This window comes from Anguilla rostrata, chromosome 3, assembly GCF_018555375.3.
Source record: "Anguilla rostrata isolate EN2019 chromosome 3, ASM1855537v3, whole genome shotgun sequence".
NCBI lineage: Eukaryota > Metazoa > Chordata > Actinopteri > Anguilliformes > Anguillidae > Anguilla > Anguilla rostrata.
The window spans coordinates 60,932,075-60,947,335 of record NC_057935.1 but is presented as its reverse complement, the minus strand read 5'-3'; the positions used below and the strand labels follow the sequence as shown (position 1 = coordinate 60,947,335).

The 15,261-nt window shown below is 43.2% G+C and overlaps 1 protein-coding gene and 1 long non-coding RNA gene across 3 annotated transcripts in view; one reads left to right on the top strand and one right to left on the bottom strand.

The window, feature by feature from the left end:
• Positions 1-1,144: 1,144 nt before the first annotated feature.
• Positions 1,145-5,505, bottom strand: LOC135251512 (uncharacterized). The gene is made up of 3 exons (XR_010329149.1): positions 5,214-5,505; positions 5,044-5,097; positions 1,145-1,655 (listed from the first exon to the last, which is right to left on the bottom strand). It is a non-coding gene; the product is annotated as an uncharacterized LOC135251512 (long non-coding RNA).
• Positions 5,506-5,550: 45 nt separating this feature from the next.
• The window catches only part of LOC135251511 (ephrin type-B receptor 4a-like), a 41,858-nt gene continuing 32,147 nt past the window's right edge, over positions 5,551-15,261 (top strand). Inside the window, exon 1 of one of the 2 annotated variants that reach the window (XM_064329038.1) lies at positions 5,551-6,714. In XM_064329038.1, coding sequence (XP_064185108.1) covers positions 6,639-6,714 — 76 coding nt within the window. In that variant the 5' untranslated portion in view covers positions 5,551-6,638. The remainder of the gene's footprint in view (positions 6,715-15,261) is intronic. The other variant, XM_064329037.1, reaches the window with a different exon arrangement.

Sequence of the window (15,261 nt, the reverse complement as noted above, 5' to 3'; positions counted from 1 at the left end):
ATTTTTCTCTTTGGTTCCCCCTCTATTCCTCCTGCTTTCACACTCCCCTCCCTATATTGCGTGATAAATTATTTCATATCCTCCCTTTATTATTTAAATCCTGCATTCCAGGAGACAACTTACCACTCTCCCTGTCCCACTCCCCGTGCTGGATCTGGTCACCATGGCAACACAGCATTTTCACGTTATTTCCTTTTTAATTCGCAATTAAAATTCAATCACACAGAGGAGAGGTGCTTGGGAGGGTGGTAGTTGCCTACCACGGTACTAATCGTGATAGCCATTTAAACATGAGAAGGGAAAAAAAGACAACCACCAATGAGTCAATTAATCCCAGACAGGACATGCTTTCAATGATTGAAAGATTTAATGCTTTTGCTAATGTAACAGCATAGGTATATGTCATCATATTCATTGTTAATGGCTACCAATCCTATGGGGAGTATAACTGAAGTGCATGCATAAAGACCTTTATGGGATTCAACAGACTCAAGACCACTTCTGTGTTAGTACTGGAGTTAAAAGTATTTGGTGTGTGCGTGTGTGTTTTCATTGGCTGGTCATTTGTAGCTTTATTGAATTTCTGCTCTAACCTACCCTGTTCCTGTGTGCCATCATCTCTATTGCACAGACACTTCTGCTACAGAAATAGTCTGTTAATTTCATAATTTTATTCATACCAATTTACAGTTGTCTATATGGAAGCTAGCTTAAAAACCAAACAATCATGGAAGGGGGGAAGGACAGTAATTACATTGGTAGTTCCACACTCCTGATGAGCATTTGTTCATAATCACTGCCATACTCAAATTCCACTTTAATATAGGTAATCTAATTTAGCCACTGTGAATTATTAGTATCAGAATGTAATCCGAAGGTAATATCTTGCTTTGAAATGCCTTGATTCACCATATCGAGGGTTTCGTGCTAGTTAAGAATCAACAGCTGTACACAACTGACCAAAGGTGTCACAAGCTTGTGAGAATATGGCTGCAATGCGTACAACAACGTTTAGTGCTTCAGTATTAAACGTCTGACCCCGCAGCAGCATGCCTGTAAAGTTGCTGCTTAAAAGCAGCATCTCCCCATATAAAAATACAATGAGTTTGGGAACTCTGAGAGTTGACGTATCGGTCAGGGCAGACGCACAACGCAACAAAATACAGGCCCTTTGCAGCCACGCTGTTTGTTTATGGAAGCTGCCTGCCAATGTACACAAACAAAAAACACCCCAATTCCTCCTTCCCCAGCATCTCTGTAAACATCACGTCTGCTTGGCTCCCTCTCGGCCTGCTTGAATGCCATGTCAGAAGCAAGCCGGGGAGGCCTCTGGGGAGCGATGCTCAGCTGAGCCATTACAGTCCGTGGTGCTGTGACACACCCCACCGTGTGCTAACAAATCCCGCCCAGACCGGCGCTGACTGCAGCCGGGATCCTCGCTTGGCAGTGGGACTCCTCTGGTCAGTCAGCCACCTGCACTCTTCCAGTACTAGCTGCATGCTGAGCTGAGTCTTCCATCTCAACGATCGTGCACCTCAGCTGGTGGACTGCAGAGAGGGGAGCAGCCTCGGCTGGCATCACACCCTTCAGTGCGCAGATTTACCAGCCCGTGCCCTCCTGCATTGTCTGATAATGTTGCGGTGATGGGCAAGGGTCTAAAAATATGAGCGATCAGTCAAAAGAACACAAGATAAAAAATGGGTTTAAAAACATTAAACTGACAGAGACCTGGCCAAGTTATAGCTGGAGAATATAATAAAGGACTAGCAACCATTGCTGAGGAATAGGTGACACTGGCCTAGAGCAAAAATGGCTTCACATAAGGAACAGTAATCTCATTCCATAGCTGCCAGTCTGCTTATTGGCAATACGTCACTGAATATCAAACACTGTAAGTCATCCCATTTCATTTGTACATCTTCCTGTAATTATTTTCATACAACAATGAAACGGACGTTTCAAAAGGATATAAATTCAGGGGAACTGCAGTCCAACCCACAAAGACTGAGGGGGTGGTGTCGGGAGGGGGGGGGGTTCTTTTGCTTTACCCTTGAGGAGCTGTACCTCACCTATGCTGCCCCTCCCTTTCCATTTTAATGTGAAACAAAACCTTGAAGTCGCTTGGATGAAAGTGCCAGTCCATTGAGTAATTCTTGCTTTCAGTCACAACACGGGTGAGAATTGTAATGTACTCAAGCTTTTCTCGGAATACACTAATTTGCCTCTCCGTCACAATGTCAGATAATATATTCAGGCTAAAGCCTTTCATTTGCTCTCAAAGTGGCTTACAGGGGTTACAATTACCTGTTTTACATGAAGACCTGGATCTCCATTTATACAGTAGTGTCCTTCCTGATGCAGACCAGGGGGAGTGAGTCTTTCTCAAGAGGACAGTCACAACACAGGGGCCAGCCCAACCCCCCCTCCCTTCCTCCTTCCCCCTCCCCTCCCCACCAGAAGTCAAACTTCAGCTTCACAAGTTCTCCCCCTTCTTTCACACCTTTGGCCCCTCTCTCTCTCAGTTCTCACCCTGTCTTTATTTCATTTCTTTCAACTCCCTTCTCACATTCACCTGCTTTTTCAGTGCCAGCCCGTCAAGAGAGTTTCAGCATCCCAGATAGCCTCTGCTTTATTGCAGAGCTTTTGTGCGAGACCCCCATATTCACCACAAAAAAAGCAGGTGTCAGGATTTACAGCTCTGCCCTTCCCTTGACAAAGACCTGCGAGATATTATTACATTTACTGCAGCAGGAAACCAAATGAATGCAACTTTATCATTTCCACGGAACGTTTTATAATGTCCTGATGGGATGATAAGCTGTAGAAACCGCTCGAAATGAAAGTGACTGCGCTGCTCGTTCTTAATTGCAAGCGTGCTGCACCCGGCGGTTCAATTTACGTGATATAAAGCACGGAATATTTATTTCAGAATTGCAACCTGAAAGAGGTACACAAACATGGAGGGAAGGTTACACTGTTTTCACGTGAATTTGACTTTTCAACTTTGGCACAGGGTTAACAATTATATGAATCCTGTGATATTATTATAATCATTAGAATAACAAGAAGTTATGAAACTCGCCAGATATATTTAGCATTAATGACTAAACGTAACACAGACGTGTGCCTTTATCGAACCTTGCAGATCTATTGTTCCGTTTTCCTTCGTATGTTTGTCATAATGTGAGTAACCACTGGGTGGTGTGTAAAGTCTCTCTGAAACTCAGTCTTGTCTGGCTCGTTCAATGAATATTGATTGACTCAACGTGTGTATTTGACCTGTGTTCATGCTTCTGTGGTTTCGTGTTGTTTATTAATTTTACCAGTCACTCAAACGGCAATCTAGATATTAAACTATGCTTACATATGCAATGTGTACATATGCAATGAATTTGTGTCCATGGTGGCAGTGTAATACAATGAACCCAGAACTGGACTTGTAAACTCAAATGTATTGGTTTGATTTGATTTCCAGCTAGAGGGTGACCATAGGCCCTTAATGGTACTTCACCTGAATTGCTTCAGTAAATATCCAGGTGTATAAATTGATTGCGTGTAAAAATTAAAAATAAAAAATCATAAAAATAAAAAGTAAACTGTGGAAGTCGGTCTGAATAAGAGTGTCTGCTAAACCGACATACAATAGGCAATAGTAACTCTTAAATATACAGGCCAGGCTGATATGCCTGACAATTGCTTTCTTTTTAGTTAAACGTAATTTAATAGTTAAAATTTAAAAATAATAATAAAAATGAACCTACTCTTTGTATGTCGAACTGCGTTTTATACGACAACCTGAGGGAAAAAAATTGATGGTTGGCCTATCGGGATGCAATTACCTCCGGTACTCACTGACAGCTATTGTAGTATGCATAGTATTGCAAGTTGACACCCCAAGCGTGAATGACCTTATACATACAGCACAAAGAAGGTTGTGTCAAAGTAGTGTCAAAGTGATTCACGTGTGTGCACAAATCCATTCACACCCACAGACAAAGTTAAAATCATGGCAGATGTGTGTTTTTTCTTTTTAACTTGTGTTTTGTACTACTGAAAAGGGCTGACGTTTACCAAACAGAACGCGGCTTGGATTAGAGTATCCGAATTCTGATATAATTTCTCTTTCTTGTAATCTGCTTGCAACTGATGTAAAATGAGGAGTCACAGTTAGAGATGTGCATGGGCTACATCTAGAATAATGTGTGAAAATAAAAGACAGAGTGGCTCTGTCTTTTATGACGGCGGCTATTTTGAACGAAGTGATGGAAGAATGTCTCCATGCCCTAGACCCTAAACAAGCAGGTTTAATTGGGTAGACTATTTCCTCTCTGTGTAAAACCAGACTAGAGGATTATTTATCGACCCAAGAGATTCATCTATCCAGGCATGAACCTGTAAGGCGCAGCAAACCAAGTATTTTGTAAGCAATCAAAGGATTTGGACTATCCGTACGGGAAGTGACCAGAACATTGGCCGCTTTACGTTTCGGTTCGAATTTGAGCTACAGTCCTTCAAGACCTTAATTCTAATGGTTCATTTCGTTGCGTTGGACACAACTCATCCATTCGATGACCATGGACCTTTGAATAGCAATGGAACAATTCAGATTAACTCAGATTTTCAGATTTTTTAAATAAACAAATAAGGTCGTAAAACATAGGTATAGCTTGGGCCTATCCTTTACCAAACTCGTCAACAAATCGATACAACAATTAAAAAAGGCAGTGATCTGCAAGCTTCCATTAACGAAACGCGCCTCAGTGGTTCTTTCACGGTACCGCCGCCGGGAGAGGTTGGGGTCAGAACAAGGGAAGGGAAGAAGCTGCCGACGCAGAACGTGATCGATGAGGGCGGACTGATTAATCGATTACTAAACGTCAGTCGTCAGCTCAAGCGATAAGGCCAAGCTTTTTAAAACGGAAGGAGTGCAAGACGGATCCTATAAAGGAAACGAACTTCAGATAAAATACACATCCGTCAAAAAACGGCTTCACCTGAGGCAGAATGGAGAGGGACCTAAAAGGAAACCTGTAGGGCGAATACCTGTTCCTTCGTCCTTTTCTTCCACTTCAGTAATCCACTTCTACTGTACACCTTCTGATGGGTTTTGAATGGAAGGGACCACCCATAATAATAGCAAAAACACAAATGTTAATGATGAAACTTTTCTATGGGCATTAACAGAGAGTATTTAAAAAAAAGGCAACACTCACTTTATGTTGCAGGTCTTGAGACAAGCACCTCGATGGTGGTACTAATTTGACTGTAACTTTGCATATCTTCAGCTCTTAGGTGCTAGAGTAGCATTTTAAATGTAGCCTACTTGTTGGACAAAAAGCGTCAGCCAGATTTATAAATTGCAAAATTATAAGTGTAGCCTACATTGGAAAGTTCAGAAAGGCAAATTTAGGCAAGAGCACTTTGATGTTTAAAACGATGCAATAGTTAATTTGCATAGTCGAGAAAACTTTGAAATTTAGATTGACAAAGGACCCACCTGCACGAACCCATTTGTATTTGGCTAATAGTCATATTGACCAGTAGACTGAGAAGTGAAATGGCCAATAGCTTGCTGAATTGATGTGAATGGAGGCGGAGCTCGCGTGAGGAGGAGGGGAACTGCACAGACAGTCACCCCGCGTCTCGTGTCGGCTGCAGTACAGAGAGCACGCGAAGAAAAGTTTCTGCACAAGTTTAATTCATGCCCGTATTTATTTTCGATCGTTTACGTCTATCGTGAAACCTGAATATATTTCAACAGAATTATCTTCAACGCCGAATCTTATCTAAGGAGGAAGGATCCGGCAAAGCAGACCACTTCATCGCTAACCTCCTGAAAAGGCGAAAGGAATGCGATCTTGTTGACGGGAAGGCTGAATCTGTGCGGAGTCGCTTGGAACTGAACAAGACAGGAGTTTGTTTGTGTCTGACTAACAATCAAGTCATTTTTTCATCCCAGCATAGTGCTCGCTATTCGGTTTACACTTCGACGCATTTTTATCGGCATTGATTCTGCGCTCAGCTTATTAGAACGAAACTTTGGGGAGTACAACTGGGGGAAACTCGCTGACAAAGAACACAGCCGGTGCAGCCGGAGGAAATAGTGTTTTCCTATTTCTCTGTCTTTGCCTACTTTATCCCATTCCCGGAGGACTGAGAGGAGATGGAATATTGCAAAAAGTAGAAAAGACAGGAACAGCAAACAGAGCTGTAGCCTATCACTTTTTAAAGGGGAAATAGCATAGTCACTACCCGGACTCTTTAATTAGAAAATGTATCCATTTTAAAAATAAATTATACATTGCATGCATAATTTATTTGTAGACTAAAGAACGAACTTTATTTTTTTTTTGCTGATGCCTTTTTGGATTGCTGCTTAAAGGAATCTGGCCCTCTCTGACTCCTGTAATTAAACAGTGGTGGACTATTCAACGACACCAAACTGATCATTTAAATTATGCTGAGCACTTTCTGATTTGTATTCTTGGGAGAGTCGCTAGCGCATCTGTTGTCCGTCACTAATGTGGGGTTCACGGTCGGCGAGGACACGGCCGAGCTGACAGTTTCTCTTACAAAAATAAATAGTTTTCCTTAAATCAGTTGGAGACCATATTTTGACGGAGTATTTTTCTGCTAATATGGAACATGTGCAATGGACGGTCATCGCTGCGCTCTTGTTCGTCGGGGCTCTCCGTCTGTCCACAGCCGAAGAAGGTAGGCTACGTCCTATTTAAAATATAAATTATTTATTGAAATAAATTATCGTGAATTGTATTCATAGACCTATCGACGGTCTTTGTACCGACATCGTTACCTTAGGTGTAGCTGACATGTTTCCCTAATGCCATCCAACTAAACCTTTTTAGAATACGACTAGGCTACTACCCAGTGATCACAACGACGGGGCTGAGCGATTAACATGTCAAAGTTAGCCTGTAACTTTGTGGGTAATACTCCCGCATTCAGTGCAAAATTGTATAGCTATAGGCTATGTTAGGCTGTTTTTGAACACTCTCAAAAATACTATTGTGGATAATATTTCCTGACTGGATAACATGTGCAACTTTGCAATGTGTTGTAAGATAACAGTCTGTTCGACCAACGTGGCCTATATTCTTTGTTATAGTAGCCTACAATTTAAAAAATATATTTTATGATGTCGAATTGGCTGTAAAAATAATTTAGCCTATCATACGTGATTAATCACATTCACCGTAGACCATATGCTGTATACGTTTATTTGGGCTACTTGTGAAAAAACGTCACTAAGTGATTATTTCAAAAATGATCCGCGTTGTTTTATATTCTGTTTCGGTGGCCGTCCCTGAAAGAATCTAAACTATGATTAATTTTCTTGTTGGCTAAAGTAATTATGTTGTAGCCTTCAGTTGTCCAGTTCTTCCCTTGTGCTCTTTGTGTGGCTTCTTTTGAACATTTGAATAGAGTCAAATTTGTGTAGCAGCTGTACAAATAGCCTATCTCCATATAGCTTACATATAAAAACTTTAGTGACTACCTGTTGCTGTCACCATCTATTCTTGAAAACAAATGTCTCATCAGTTCGATAGCAATGTTTGGCCCGACTTAGTAGCCTAGGATAACTAAGTTAATGGAGAACTGTTAATTAGAACAGATCCGATATAAATGAGATTGATTCGAATCGGAAATTGTGTCGAACAAAGGAATTGACCTTAGCTATGGACTTAAAAACAACACCGCCAGGGCTGCGAGCTATGGTCCAACAGTCCAATCTGAAAATTAGAATCAGGCTACCATTTGAAGTTGATGCAACTGGTTCTACAAATTGTCCTATATGTCACGTGGCGTTGACTATTGAACCCGCTCATACAGGCGTTCGGCTGTTTTGTGCACATCTAGGCTAAACGTTATTGAGTTATATAGTTAATGATAGCCTCTACATCATTTTAAAATGAGATGAGAATGCAACTCTTGTGATGCGAACCTGCTTTGAACCGAAACGCGTGAAACCGAAGCAGCCAGGGCCTCCCTGAAAATGCTTAGTTTGCAAGGGCCCACTTCCTACCATTGTATCCACAACACTACTGCTGCTATCGCCACATGAAATGATTAACTATTAGCCTATATTATGGGCATTCATTGATCATTTACGTTCTCTATTAGAGGTGTATGAGCACTGCAGCATCTTATAAAAGGATAGCCTATTTGTCACTTCATGCATCTCGCCGAGGTGTCGTGTCGTACGGGTTGTCCGCGTGAGTGCTGTTGGTGTTGCAGACGCGTCTGTCAGTTTTGAGAGTGACAGATCGATCGCGGACTGTGCGGATTAGTTCTGCGTTTCACGCCGTGATGGAGACACCTGGTCCCTGCTAGCGACAATCAATTATCACTCCCGTTTGCGGGAACAGATAAAAAATAAAAAAAGAACAGACGCGTGTGATGGGAATACAATAGCCATCATGCAGTTACTCTTTAGGGAGAACAGTGGTGAGATATTACATCGGTACATTACAACCCAATAGCGTATCCTGTTCTATTTTAATTTAAAATTATTATTTATTTTTTAATTCCGTTTAGTAGGCGGTTTTTTTTTTCTTCAGATTTTCCATTTTCGCCATCGAATCGATTTCTGATGGTATTATTTTAGTTTTTAGTGTGCAGGTTTGGTGATATTCAGTCAAGTAGTTTTCTAGTCTGATTTTACTGACCACGTGTTAAATTCTAAGTTTTTTTAATTAGATTTTGTTGTACTAAGACTATTAATCCTTTAATACAAAATCCTCCCAACAGCTCGGGCCTAGTCTAATTCATTTCAAAGCTCTAGTAAATCACCAAGGCACTTAGCTTTAGCAAGTTTTATAATATAAAATTACATTATTTATTTATTACCCTTCACATGCTCATTTATTTTGACCTTGGTGAAGTTTCCCAGACGGCTAGAATGTGTTACAGTACATATGCTAATGTTATTTTTATTATCTTAATGAAAGAATTGTCTCATTAATTTAATTATCTGAAACTACTAATCGCTGGAAAGGTGGCATTTGTTTAACACAGCCGGTAGCCTGCTTGGAGAGGGTTTCATTGAACATTTTCTTTCTGTGATTAAACAATAAAAATCTGTGTAAAAAAAAAAAATATATATATATATACGTACACACACACACACACACACACACACACAGTCTGTAAGTATTTGAACAGTGACACAATTTTTGTTGTTTTGGCTCTGTACTCCAGTTCAGTGGCTTTGAAATGAAACAGTGAATATGAGGTTAAAATGCAGGCAGTCAGCTTTACTTTGTGGGTACTGGCATTCATATCAGGTGAACCATGTATGAATTGTAGTCCCTTTTTTAAACAGTCCCCCATTTTGGGGGATCAAAAGTAATTGGACAGTATTGACTGCTCAGCTGTTTCATTAGTTCATGCACCATAAAGCTAACTAAAGGTCTAGAGTTGATTCTATGTGTGGAATTTGCATTTGGAGTCTGTGGCTGTTGTCTCTCAACATGAAGACCAAAGAAGTGTCAATGCTGGTAAAGCAGGCCACCATGGGGTGGAAAATTAAAATAAATTGATCCAAACCATAGCCTAAACATTGGGTGTGTTCAAATCAACTGTTCGGTGCGTTGTTAAGAAGCAAGAAAGCATTGGTGAGCTCAGCAACAGCAAACAACCTGGAAGACCACAAAAGGTGCCAAGTCAGTCACCTGATCTGAATACAGCTGAAAGGCGTTTCACTTGCCGAAGTGAAGACTGAAGGCAAAAATCCCCCAAAACAAGCAGGAGTCATCGAATGCTAAGGATTTTCAACCAAGCACTATATATGATCACTATGTCAGATTATGTTAATTTGTCCAGTTACTTTTGGTCCCCTAAAATGGGGGGCCTATTTGTAAAAATGTGTATGTGGAACACTGGATATGGATCTAAATACCCTTATATTGAAGCTGACTGTCTGATCTTTAATGTTCTTTATTTAATTTAAAATCCAGTGTGCTGGAGCACTGATCCAAATTGTGTCACTGTCCAAATGCCTACGCATACATACATACACACATGTAATGCATTATAGCATGTGCATATAATATTCATTTCTACCCAAGTGTGACTTTGAGGGGCTATGTTCTCTCACCTCAGAGATGTGGCCATTCTGTTTTCTCTTGTTATAGAAATGGAAACTTCACTGCTTTTTCCGTTCGCAAAAACTGCGAGGGACAATATCTCCAGAGCTTAATCTTGGTGGGATAAGAGACACCTAAAACCGCTTTGTTGGAACCCTAAAAGAAAGACAATGCAGCGGGCGCAAATTAGCACTTGGGGAGTTGGGGAGAACACAATGGAAACCTTGCTTTCAAAATCATTCTTTAAAACCCGCTGTCTTGAAAAGAAACTTTTAAAGGGCTTATCTCCTCTCTTTCCCCTTCATTTTCTCCTCCTCCTCGGTCTACGTCCGGGTTTTCGCAACGAGCGTAATTTGACTAAGAAATGAGTAAATTGCGGCCTTTAGGAGCCAGCGAGAGGGAAAGTGGATGTGTCCTTCGCCCCTTTTCACGTTCCCCTTTCTCTCCTCGCTAGCCAGAGCCGTGTTGTTTGCTCTTGCCGTCTGCCTCCCCGTCGCGAAAATGCGGTTCTGGTCCCCCCAAATCCCATTAAAGGGAACCAAATTTTATAAGGAGAGGATTTGCATTTAAAATGGCCCCCGTCTTCCCTGCTCTCTTTCTCCGCTGCCTAATCCCGCGATTAGCCACTTAAAGAGTTAAACAGCCGTCCGAGAGTTTAATAAATTCTGCAGTGGAAATCCCTCGTGTCTCCCATGGTCCGCCTGTCTCTCCCCCCCCCCCCCCCGCATCATTATAACAGTGCACCCCTCGGAGTGCCAGTGTACCACATGGGGAAAGCTTGTGTTGGTGTTATCTAGGTTTTATTTATGATTGACAGTGCTTCTTGCGTCCATGAGTACAAATATGTTTACACTGAGTATAGTTCCTCCTCAGTCAGCATGCAGTTGAGTCACTCGCCCGTAGTTTTTTTTATCAGTGTCTTTTGAAGTTTTTATTTAGTTTTCAGAAAAGTTAGTTCATTTTTGGCTGTCTGTATCAGAAACATTTTTCTCTTTTGGGGTTGTGTGTATTTTGACCCTTTATGTTTATGTAACCTTGTAACGCTTAGTTTTTAGCAGTATTTAGCCTAGCGTTTGTTGGCATTTGTAGTTCTCAGCGCTGTTCGTTCCATCGAGAGCACGGCCATCTTCGCCGCTTTCCCTCCTTTTTCCCCCACTTTCGCAGTTTTAGTGGCTGATCAATTACTGTGCGAGTGTCGGTCCTCTTCAGATGCCGGCAGGCAAGAGGGCAGGAGAGTGGGGCCAGAGACGTCTCTGGAAAAACCCACACCCCACTCAGCCTGGAGAGCAACGCGGACAATGAGAACACAGGGTGACAAGAACAAGTGCTGGAGTGGGGGGAGAGAGAGGTTCTGACAATGGACGGAGAGGGATGAAAGACAAAAAGAGAAGGAGAGAAGGAAAGCTCTTTTACTCCTTTTTTTTTTTTGCATAGAGGAGCTGAGAGGGAGTGGGAGAGGCAGAGGTATGTGGGGGAGAGGCTGCTATATCAGGAGGGAGGACGGATTGGGGGGTTTTGGGAGTAAAGTGCTAAGTCTGTGGATTAATGATAACGTGGAAGTGTATTAATCTTTCCATGACTCACGCTCCCTCTGGCGCGCTGCGAGCGCATTCTGTCGCCACCGATGTGCGAGCGCATCCTTTGTAAGGTGATAATCGGAAAGCATACCCACACCTGTTTTTTGGGAGGCCTTCCGGCCGTAGCTCTGAAGGAGGAAACTCCTTTCTCAGCACGCCATTAATTCCGGAACGTGTCTGCAAATACCCTTAAAATTAGGTCCCCCCCCCACCCCCCCTACCCGTGCGAGATGCCCCACCACCGGGGGCTTGCGTGTATTGACTTTTTCCACGCATACTTTTTTATTGACGCTGCGCCCCACCTCAAAACCTCTCAACCCACAAGCCCCTGCTCGGGTCACGTGACCAGGGCCCCCAGTCAGTTTTCCGAGACTGCAGGTTTGTTTTCGGTCGGCTGAAGAAAAATACAGGGGCGTGTGGATGAGAATATGAAAGGAGGCCCAGGCAGCGGGCCCATTAAGGGATGCACCTGGTTTAGTGCCCCTTTGTAGGCCTTTGATTGTTTGGTTTAGCCGGGCGCCGCGTAGCGTGTCAGGCTCTCCCAGCGTTTCTGAGGAAGATCCGATCGCCACAACGAGCGAAGAGCGGCTGTGATTTGTGCGTCCACCTCCCACTGCAAAAATGTCGCACAACAGTGTGTGTGTGTGTGTGCGCGCGTGTGTGTGTGTGCGTGTGTGTGTTTGAGTGTGTGAGAGTGAGTGTATGAGAGAGAATGCTCTTTAGTAGTAAGGGATTCTTTGAGCCGTATTTCTGAGCAAAAGTATACGTGCCTGTGTTTTTATAAGAATTTAATAATAATTTTGTTTTAGCGCTGATTGTAGACAGTCTGTGAGTTTGTGTGTGATTATGTATGCATTTGCGCACACGCATCGTGTGTGAATCTGTTTCAGTTGAGTTTTAATTTAGTTTTCCTGTCTGTATTCTCTGAACGTGTGTGAGGTTTTGAGTATTGTCTGTTCTTTTGTACCGCTGCTGAAGGAATGTTTGAGCCTATTGTATATAAATTGGGAGAAAAGACAGGCCTCTAGAAGGGGATTGGGAATAGTCTATTAAAACGAGCCACCGCTAACATGCATGAGAGAGAAGTAGAAAAGTGGGGGGGTAGAGAGGGAAAAGCATGGAGCAGCGTGGTATGAGTAAAGTTTAACGGAACGATACAACGACGCAGCCGAACATTTCACGTTCCAGGCCGGAAAAAAATAGAGGGAGTCTGTGTGAGAGACCGAGGAAGAGAGTAAAGAGACTGCAGATGGAGAGAAACATTCGGTGTGGCGCACACGGGGCCATATGTAAGCCCGTACTGTGACTGGTGACGCAGGATTGCCATAAGGAGGCTCGCTGGCTTGCGAGGAGACTCCACATTTTACTGTATACAGTATGCCCAAAGCGTAGCAGGCAGTCATGTTTATGATGGACCGATAATCTTTTCAGGAGATGGAACTGCAATATTGTTTTCATATGTTTGTGCATTTCGAGCCGGCGTGTATTTACGTCTGCGCGTCCATTTGCCGTTTATGCTTAAGATAAGTGCAGCTCGGTCGCGGTAATTACGGTCTGAAAAACGGTAATGTAATTACAGTTTGAACGTTTTCACAAGTGATCTGAGCGCGCTGGCTATAATGGTGCGCATATGCGCGGTCGTACTTTGCCCGTCTGTTCTGATATTTTGTCTGTCTACGTTCAGGGTCGTGCGTATGCTTATGTACACCCTGCAGGATTTGACCAAAGCTATAGTACTCCACATATTAAGGGGCTAGCCCACCAATTGTAGTTTACATGAGCATATATGTTTGTGTGAATATGTATAACTAAAATAAAACATAAAAAATATTTATTGTATAAATATTGCTTGTATAAATACTTACATCTACATGTAAATATTTATATCAGTGCAATGTTGCTTAACGAAACTATCCCTTTTATAATGGCCAAAAATGTGCATTTAAATGGCCACTGTCATAAGTTAACAGTTGATTTGTATGAGGTCATGCACAATATGCACAAAGCAGGGTGCTGCTTAATTACACTCTTAAGGACTAAGGTGCATTAGGATTTGGGCATTAGTGGCAGGGGAACCGTACGGTAGTGCGCAGTCGCTCTGCTTTGGGTGTCACCTTCATCCCGCCTATCTCCCAGAACCCTGTACTCCATTTTGGCTCAGATTTTCCATGGAGTCACAGGAGGACACAGCCAGACTGGTTGTACAGGCCTAATTATGGTGAGACTCAATTTGGGAGCCAGACAGCACTTCATTCGTGTGTAATCTCACCCTCTTGTGCTAATTACTTAATTGATGCTGATCCCCCATTAAACCACAAAATGATGGTGGAAGAACAACTTTAAAGGTTTTTTCTTTTCATTAAAATTTTTCTCAGATCCAGATAAACTCCCAGTCTAACCCCCCCCCCCCACCCACTCACAAAGCCTACCCCACCCTACCCAACACCACACTGTTTTAATCAAGATGAAAGTCAATCACGTCACATCACGGAGCTGGTTTTACTTGGTGTATAAACAGCAAAGTTTCTCGATGTTTGAAAACGTTCCAGCGTTGCTTCTCAATCCGCCGTTTGCTTTAGTGTTCCAATTTAGCTGAAATGAGCTTTGAGGAGCCGCGATTCCTCGCAGAGTTCAATATCTCCTGTTACCAAAGATTTACAAAGAAATCTGCGAAACATATTTCTCTAGCAGATTAACGCGCGCAGCGCTAGCTGGGCGCTGCAAATTCAGGGAGAGCCTAAGGAGGCAGAAAAAAACGCTCTCCGTTTCCCTCTCTGGCTTTTTAAGCCCATTAATCCGAATGGGTTTTGGGGGGAAACTCTCAGCGCGACAGCCTGTGTACATCAGATGTCTCGGAATTAGACAAAGGAAAAGCAAAGTCGCAGAGCACAGGGCCGAAACAGTGAAAGAGCAGCCAGAAGAGAAGCTGTGTTACAGTGGTAAATATTCAGCGGTTGGAGCAGGCGAACGTCTTCTTCGAGCCCAAACAGTCATGCACAGTGCTGCGCTCGACCCACCAAACCACAGCCTCTCTTCATCTTCGGTCGTACTTCAGGACTGGAGTCCTGCTGTGGACTAGCCGTGGTCGATTTGACCACGGAAGCCGCGTGTATTATTATTAAATGCTCATATTTTCGGGGGGGGGGATAAACGTAGCCAGCGCCTGTGATTCTGAGAGCATATTGCAGACGTGACACCGCCGCTGCGAGAACATGCTCGTCGGCTGGGAACCTACTTGACCCGCACTTTCACGGTCCAGCGGGTCTGGAGAATAGCGATCACACAGAGAGACCCACCCCAGTCCATAGTCCGGACCTCTCCGAGCCCTTCTCAGCCCCCCGCCCCCCTCCCCCGGGCCGACTGCAGGCTCAGGAACGGGACGAGGGGGGAGGTAGCGGAGAGGGATTAGTGTTAATCTGCGCAGCCTAATCCCGGAGCCTCTCAGACCCAGCTCTCTCACACAGAGAGACTCTCTGCCTGCACTCTCACACACGCAGACACACACACTCTCACACACAGACACACACTCTCACACACGCAGACACACACACACTCTCACACACTCTCTCACACGCAGA